Source organism: Otolemur garnettii, unplaced genomic scaffold, assembly GCF_000181295.1.
Source record: "Otolemur garnettii isolate 467f Iridium unplaced genomic scaffold, OtoGar3 scaffold00010, whole genome shotgun sequence".
Taxonomy (NCBI): Eukaryota; Metazoa; Chordata; class Mammalia; order Primates; family Galagidae; genus Otolemur; species Otolemur garnettii.
In genome coordinates this window covers 18,659,243-18,667,151 of record NW_003852405.1, presented here as the reverse complement: position 1 = coordinate 18,667,151, position 7,909 = coordinate 18,659,243, and the positions used below count along the sequence as shown (strand labels likewise).

Here is a 7,909-nt window from a genome sequence, read left to right as displayed (position 1 = left end):
CTCGATAATCACTTCTCAGCAATTATTTATTACAGTTTAACATTATAAAATTAACAAAAATAATATAAAACTCATATTCTGGCGAAATAGCCATATGGCAGCTGAAAACCGTATATTCCCTTCTTGTTCTCCAGCCCGTTCGTACATTCTTTCCAAAAATCGGGACTTTTTAAAAACGCCGTGGGGCGCGGGACAAATTGTTGAAAGGCGGGACTGTCCTGCCAAAATCGGGACATCTGGTCACCCTAAGTATATACTTTACGTTATCAAACGGATCAAAAAATTTGGAGCATAAATATGCAGGTGTATATAAAAATTCCTCACAAAAAGAATCATAGTTCATGTTTTGGAATTTTTCTTTCCATTTTATTTCTATTCTTTACCTTTCAAAAACATCTATTGACACAGTAGTTATCAGATTCTTTATGCAGTTTTTTAATCTTGCTTTTCAAATTTACCAGAGTTCTAAAAACATCTCCATGGCCGAAACTGCACAAGTACTTAAAACATTTTCTGATCAGTCATCACTAGCCAGCCAATGAAAACCAAAGATAAGCAGCATGAGATTTTATTAACTTGGGCAGGAGGAGGAAGGTATTCCAGCCGGATCCTTTCGCACTTGCCAGGTTCAAACATGGCGGGCCACAGCCAGCCCTCGTAGTACACTCGGCTCGCTTTCCCACAACCCCGCCAGGCTTCGGCGCCTTCTTTTTTCACCTTCCTTCCCCTGGGGTAGTTCCAGGGGCTCAGCACCCTGCAGCGTGACAGCGGACCGGCTTCCCGCCCCCACGCGAGGGCCCGCCCACCAGTTGCGTCAGCCAATAGGAGGCCGCGCAGGGGCGGCGGGCGGTGCAGCCCGGCCCCACCCTCCAGCCTCGCTGTGGCCTGCGGCTCCCGGGCGAGTAGCGCCGCTCGCGGTCGAGCTTACTGATCTGCTGTGTGGAACCGCGAGTCTAGGGTGCTTGTCGCCGGCTACAGCTCAGCCCAGCGCCGCCGACGCCGTCGGCCCCCAGCCTCCACCATGGACTTCGAGGACGGTAAGCGCTGCCTGTGGCTGGTCTGTGGGCTGGCGGGAGGGGAGTTGGCCGGCGCTGGGGGTCTGTTTACCGTCTCAAGATGGCCGTGTGGGCTTTGTTCTGTGGGCCTGAAGGCCGCCCGCCCGCCGCGGGCCCAGCGCCCGGAGTTGGCCTCTTTGGGGGCCCTGTGCGCCCAGATTCGGCCCCCCCGGCGCCTGCTACCCGCGGGGACCTGGGAACTCCCTGGCGGCGTCAGTGCCGGGAGGGACGCGCCCGGAGCGCGAGGGCCGCAGGGCCCGGGCTCCGGACTCGCCCCGGCCGGGTGCGGGGAAATTGCCCCGACGCCTCCCACTTCCCGGTGTGGGGCAGAGGGACGAACCGGGCCTCACCCACCTCGCCTCGCGCTCGCCCTGCAGGGCAGCGCCCGCGTCGTGGGTTCAGTTAATCCCCAACCCCAGCTTACTTCTTCCCTAGTACAATTCTCAGAGGCTTGTTGGCGACGGTGTTTTTGATTGTGTTAGTTTAAGGTGAGTTTAAAGGGCGTCTGTAAGCGATTTGTATAGCTCGGCTTCTATACAGAGCGGAAAGTAGGTATTTCCTTTTAGCGGACTGGGAAATTTACCCACACAACCCACTTGATTGTTCATCCCTAGCAATCTGTAACCAGAGTGCTTTTCTTTGGGTTGTGTGTGGATAAGATTTAAGTCAGGCAGAATGTTGGCAGAGCAGGCATCAAATGCCCTTCACAGCCAGACCTGTGCACCGCCGCCCGTGTGGGAGTTACCGATTAAATAGACTGTATTTCAGCTGTACCTTTCCAGTCGTCTCTGATACTGGATCGTTAAATCATTTTCACAGGCTCACAAAGTAAAATTAATCTGGTTTTCAACTTGACTTCAAATCTTGTCCAAGTTTTCATAGGAATTTATACCAAGATAAAATGGTGTGGAGTGACCAGCATTAGGGAGACCTGGGAAAGGGCTTGTATGATTAAACTGGGCTTAATCCCGGGTAACCAGGCACTGCTAAATAAAACCAGTTCACTAAGTAGTTGTAAGCCTCTAACCGCACCAAAAAATTATTTTTAGCTTTAAATGAGGTGTGATCTCTGCATATGTCTTAAAGAAAGAGCTTTTGGTTGTTGACATGACTTTATGCTACAAAGAGTTAAAGCTGTCAAATCTTAAGTTTATGAAAGGCGAATGGAATAACCCCTTTGTGATTACTTTTCGGTTACTTTGAAATAAGAATTTGTAGTTTGTTTTTTTTTTTTTTAAATTTTTAGTTCTTAAGAGTAGCACACTCTGGTGTTTTTGTTTGTTTTAGTTGGACTTTGGCTCATTTTGATGGAGATACCTTTTAAACTATGAATGTTTGAAGTGGCTAGAATTGGGAATGAAGATAAACTATTATTATGTTTTGAGCTAAAGTTTGATGGCAGTACCAACAGGCAAGGTGCAGCCCACGCTAACTAGGTAGAAGAGCAGTTCTCTCCCATCCCCCAAGGCAATAAGAGAATCCATTTTCTGTAGATAATTCAAAGCTTAGTAGGTGTTTTTTATTATTGGCATATGCCTGCGATTCTAAACTGTGTCAGTGGTAAAACTAAATGTCAGTGATAAAATGTTCCCTCTCACTGCCCATCCTCAACCAGTGTTGTATTTGGAAGATGGAATTTGACTGACATTGTATCTAAATCAAATCCAGCATGACCATTGCATTACATTCAGTACTTGCAGTTATTTGTAAAATTAACTAAAGGATTTAACATTTGTTACATTTTGACAAGAAAATTGGCGATGTAATTTTCAGTGATGCCATATTTTGGATGGATATAGCACCCTTATTATGTACATACATGCATATGTATGGCTCGGATAAGATCTTGATGTCTTTAGCGAGCAAATGAAGTGGTAAAAGAAGTACTTAAAGAAATCTTCTGTTACATCAAATCAATTCTCAAGGCTCTGCCTTTGCATTTATGTGTTTCATAATTTACTCTATCTGCCTTCCTTTTTGTTACTCAGTACTAATTAGTACTGGATCCCCTCTATTGGCTATTTTTGTATATCAGGTGTTATAAACTAATTCTTACATTACCATAACTTGGATAATAAACCTGCCATTTGAGAAGGTAGTGAAGAAAAAAAAAAGATAGGTGTTTTCTCAAATGGGGTATTGGTTAGTTATTCGTGCCCCATTTTTGCAGATGATTGAGTTAATAGCATTTAAAAATTGTGTTTGTTATTGACTAGATGGATATATAATTTTGGGTTTTTGCTAATATTGGCCTAATTTCTTTTTGTTAAATGTGTCTTCATAGATTACACACACTCTGCTTGCAGGAATACTTACCAGGGCTTTAATGGTAAGTATCTTCTTTCATTTTACCTTAAATTTGTCAAGGGAATAATTTCAGTTTTTCTTTATTATTTGTATTTTGGATTGACATAAGGGTACAAACGATTAGGTTACACTGTTTGCATTTGTTAGGTAAAGGCTAAGTTGTTATTGAGCCCCTTACCCAGGTGGTGTGCCATATACTCCTATGTTGTCCCCCTTAGGTGAGAACACACCAGACCCCCTCTCTCCTTCCCGCTTACTCCTCTTTCCTACTACTGGTTTCATATCAGCAATGTTTCTCTTCCTCCCCATAAAAATAAAGTATCACTGTAAAAGGCCAATTTTACCTATTTTAGTCATTGTTTTGGCTCTTGATATTTCTCTTCTCAGTGTTAATGGTGTTATACTATATTACTATTTGAATTTGGGATTAGAAGAAATTAGGAGTTATTCAGACTAGTTTGATTTTTTTTGTATTGAATGGTAACTATGTACATTATTTTTTTATTTTTATTTTTTTTAAGAGACAGAGTCTCACTTTGTTTCCCTCTGTAGAGTGCTGTGGTGCCACACAGCTCACTGCAATCTCCAACTCCTGGGCTTAGGCAGTTCTCTGCCTCAGCCTCCCAAGTAGCTGGGACTACAGGGTTTGATTTTTTTTTTTTTGTCTGTGAAAAGAATTATGATTCTTTTAGTTTCTCCAAAAGGCCCTGGCTGCATTCTGAGTGATGAGTTTTACAAGACACTGGCTGCGTTCTTTTGTTGACTTAGAGGCTTTGGTAAAATTGATTAATATAGATTAAGTGGATGACTGGCTTGATTCTGTATAGCTTATATTGTAGTGCATTTTAACTTTGTTTTTGAGGTCATTTTCCTCAGTGTGTCTAAATGTCTTAATATCTGAAGCATTGTCTAGAGGAGCACGCGAAGAAGCCTGATTATTTATTGATAAAAAATGTGATATTAAGCTAGATAGAACTATGAAATGTAGGCAGAATACAACTGGATGTCTTTTTGATAGTATTTGAGTTAACGCCCTGCCAGCTATGATAATAACACACATAAAAATGACACAGAATGATGTTAATTCATAGAATGATGTCACCAAAATGACAATTCAGAGATTAAAAAAAAATTATATGAAGGACATTAAATATTCTGATTGCCAGAGAAATGCAAAAGCCGACTATTGTACGGAATAGAATCTATTTACAAAGTAAAACCTGAAGCAAATGTACTACCAAAGAAGACAATGTCATTTTATGAGAATAATTACTGTAGAGTTAATTTTTATTTTTACAGATGAAGAGAAATTTAGGATTTAATATAGGCTAAAAAAGCTCAAATATAGGAAGTAGTTAATATATATTAAGTGAGTGCTGAAAAATATGTTTTTGAGCAGGAAAGTGATGTAATAAAATTACTAAAGGCAGTTTAATTTGCATCTACATGTATATTAGATTGAAAACTAGAAAGTCAGCTAGAAAGCCATTTTATGAATTTAGATGTAAGGATTTTAAGATCCTGAACTTGGCGAGTGACAATAGTAATTTAAAAAATATTAAGGTGGTTTTTAGAGAAAATGAGCAGAATGTGCAGGCAGACTACTAATGGGTAGAAAATTGAGAGGGTTGAGTAAAGAGGAATCTAGCATTTTAAACTGGAGTAAGAAATTTTAGCAGAGATAGGGGGAGAGATAGAGAGAGGGACAGAGTTTTGGAATAGTAGAGGGCCATGACCTCCAGTAGGATATACTGGAGAGCTGGATTTAATGTCTAAGCATAGGACTTGAAATACAGAATTATACAGAGCCAGAAGTGTTTGTCCTTATTAATGCACAGTGTTGCAAAAAGATCTAATGTTATGACTTTTATTTTTTATTTTTATTTTTATATATTTTTTGAGACAGAGCCTCAAGCTATCCCCTTGGGTAGAGTGCTATGGCATCACAGCTCACAACAACCTCCAACTCCTGGGCTCAAGCGAGTCTCCTGCCTCAGCCTCCCAAGTAGCTGGGACCACAGGCACCCACCACAATGCCCAGCTATTTTTTGGTTGCAGCCGTCATTGTTGTTTGGCAGGCCGGGCTGGATTCAAACCCACCACCTTATGTGTATGTGGCTGGTGCCTTAGCCACTTGAGCCACAGGTGCTGAGCCATGACTTTTATTTTTTTCCTCCTAATTTTAGTTTTAAGAATCGTCCTTATCTGAGGGTGATTGTTAGAATCATCTGGGAAGCTGGAGCTTTTCCAAAGTCTGTCTGTTCAGGTCATATCCCAGATCTCTTGAGTCTAAATTTCAGGGCCAGTTAGTGATCCCTGGTTGTGTGTATTGTGTGAAAGCACTCTGACTTTTGGAATGCACCTGTGGTTAAAGACCACTCCTTGACAATACTTTGAGGTTTAGGTTATTAATATTTTACAAATGAGGAACTTAACTTCAGGACTTGATTTGATTGACTTTATTCCACAAATATTTGTTTAGTGCCTACTTGTATTGTTTTAAGAGGTAGGAATATACCAGTGAAAACATGGACAAATATTCCTACCCTTTTGGAGTTTCCAGTCTAGTGGGTGAAATAGGGGTAAGCAAGGTAAAGAAGCGACATACATTGTATGTTATATGTTAATAATTGCTAGGGAGAAAAATAACATAGGGAAGCGGGACAAATATATGTGTGTGTAATTTTAGAGTTTTGGGTGAAGAACTCACCAGAAAGATGGCATTTGAGCATAAACTTTAAGGGAGGTGAGTGTGCAAGCTATGAGGTTGTCTATAGGGAGTCTGTTACAGGGTTAGTAAATAAAAGATGTGTGGATACCAAAAAGCCCTAAATACACTTCATTGTTAGCATTGTGTTTTCCAGTACCTGAAATGAAATTGAAGTTTTTAGAAGATGCAGATTTTCTTCCCACTACATCTTGGAAGGAAGTTATACTTCCAGTGTCTCCATGTTTTATTTTTTTTCCTTCTTTCTTCTTAATACTTTTTATGCAAACAGCAGATAGACAAAGGGAGAGCATTCCAGATAGCGGGAACAGCAGAAATACAGTTAGGGTTGAGCACATTGTACTGCAGAGAGACTTAAGAAGACTGGCTCGACTAGATAAGATGATTTTTTTTTTTTGAGACAGAGTCTCAAGCTGTGGCCCTGGGTAGAGTGCTGTGGCATCACAGCTCACAGCAACTTCCAACTCCTGGGCTCAAATGATTCTCTTGCCTCCGCCTCCGAAGTATCTGGGATTACAGGTGCCTGCCTGGCTATTTTTTGGTTGCAGCTGTCATTGTTGTTTGGCGGGCTGGGGCTGGATTTGAATTCTCCAGCTCAGGTGTATATGGCTGGCGCCTTAGCCACTTGAGGCACAGGTGCTGAACCAAGAGCAGATGATTTTTGCTGAGCAATCTTAAGGGAAGGTTAGAGTGATGAGGTGTAGCCAGAAGGTGTTGAAACGAAAGCTAATTTGCATATATATAAGAAGGAGTAGAAAGCAAAGACCTGAAAGAATTGAGGTAGTGAACAGTGCAGTGGGAACAGGGGAAGAGCATTCCAGACACAGTGAGTAGCAGGTGCAAAAATAGGTTTATACCATATACCGGCTGTATTCTAGGAACAGCTAGGGCCTAATGTGGCTGGAATGGAATAAATAAGCATGTGTAGTAGATAATGATGTTGAGGTGAGAGGGAGATCATATAGGGCAGAGTTTCTATTTTTGTGCTCTATTGGAATTTTGGACTGGATAATCTTTGTTGTAAGGAGATGTCCTCTGCATTGTAGAATGTTTAGCAGCATCTCTGGCTTGAGTGCACTAGATGGCAGCAGAACCTGCTGTCTAGTTGATAACCAAAAATGTTTTCAGACATTCATTGCCCCTGTCTCCTGGGGACAAAACTACCTGTGGTTAAGAACTACTGGTGTAGGTCTTTAGAGATTATTTTAAGGCTTTGGCTTTTACTTGGAGTAAAATGGGAAGCCATCGGAGGGTACTGAGCATTGGACATGATTTAACTTATATTTTATCAGAATTATTTTGATAAAATAAATAGGGAGCAAAAGTAGAAGTGGAAAAATGTCAGGAGGCTGTGTAATAATCTAGGTGATAGATGCTAGTAGCCTGCATTAGGGTGCTGGAAGTGTAGAGATGGTGAAAAGTAGTCCCATTTAAGACTTAATGCCACACATCTAATTAGTTATTTTGGTCATAAGTCAGTTTTTTTCTCACTACTCTACAGTTATTTCCTTCTGTTTAGTTGTAACGAAGTTTTAAAATTTTTGTGTTTATTATTTATGTGATAGATCCAAGTGATGAAATAGATTTGATTTAAATTATTAAATCAGTTTTGTTTTTCTGAGTAAATTACTTTCTTAAAAGTTTTTTTTTATTTTGAGACAGAGTCTCACTTTGTTGCCCTTGGTAGAGTGCTGTGGCGTCATACCTAGCTCACAGCAACCTCAAAGTCTTGGGCTTAAGTGATCTTTTTGCTTCAGCCTCCCGAGTAGCTGGAATTGTAGGCACCTGCCACAAGGCTCAGCTATTTTTTTTTTTTTTT

General features: G+C 41.0%; 1 protein-coding gene across 2 annotated transcripts in view; it reads left to right on the top strand.

Annotated features, from left to right (window-relative positions):
- Positions 1-880: 880 nt before the first annotated feature.
- The window catches only part of ZNF326 (zinc finger protein 326), a 49,463-nt gene continuing 42,434 nt past the window's right edge, over positions 881-7,909 (top strand). Inside the window, exons 1-2 of one of the 2 annotated variants that reach the window (XM_012801766.2) lie at positions 881-1,037; positions 3,340-3,384. In XM_012801766.2, coding sequence (XP_012657220.1) covers positions 1,022-1,037; positions 3,340-3,384 — 61 coding nt within the window. In that variant the 5' untranslated portion in view covers positions 881-1,021. The remainder of the gene's footprint in view (positions 1,038-3,339; positions 3,385-7,909) is intronic. The other variant, XM_023509855.1, reaches the window with a different exon arrangement.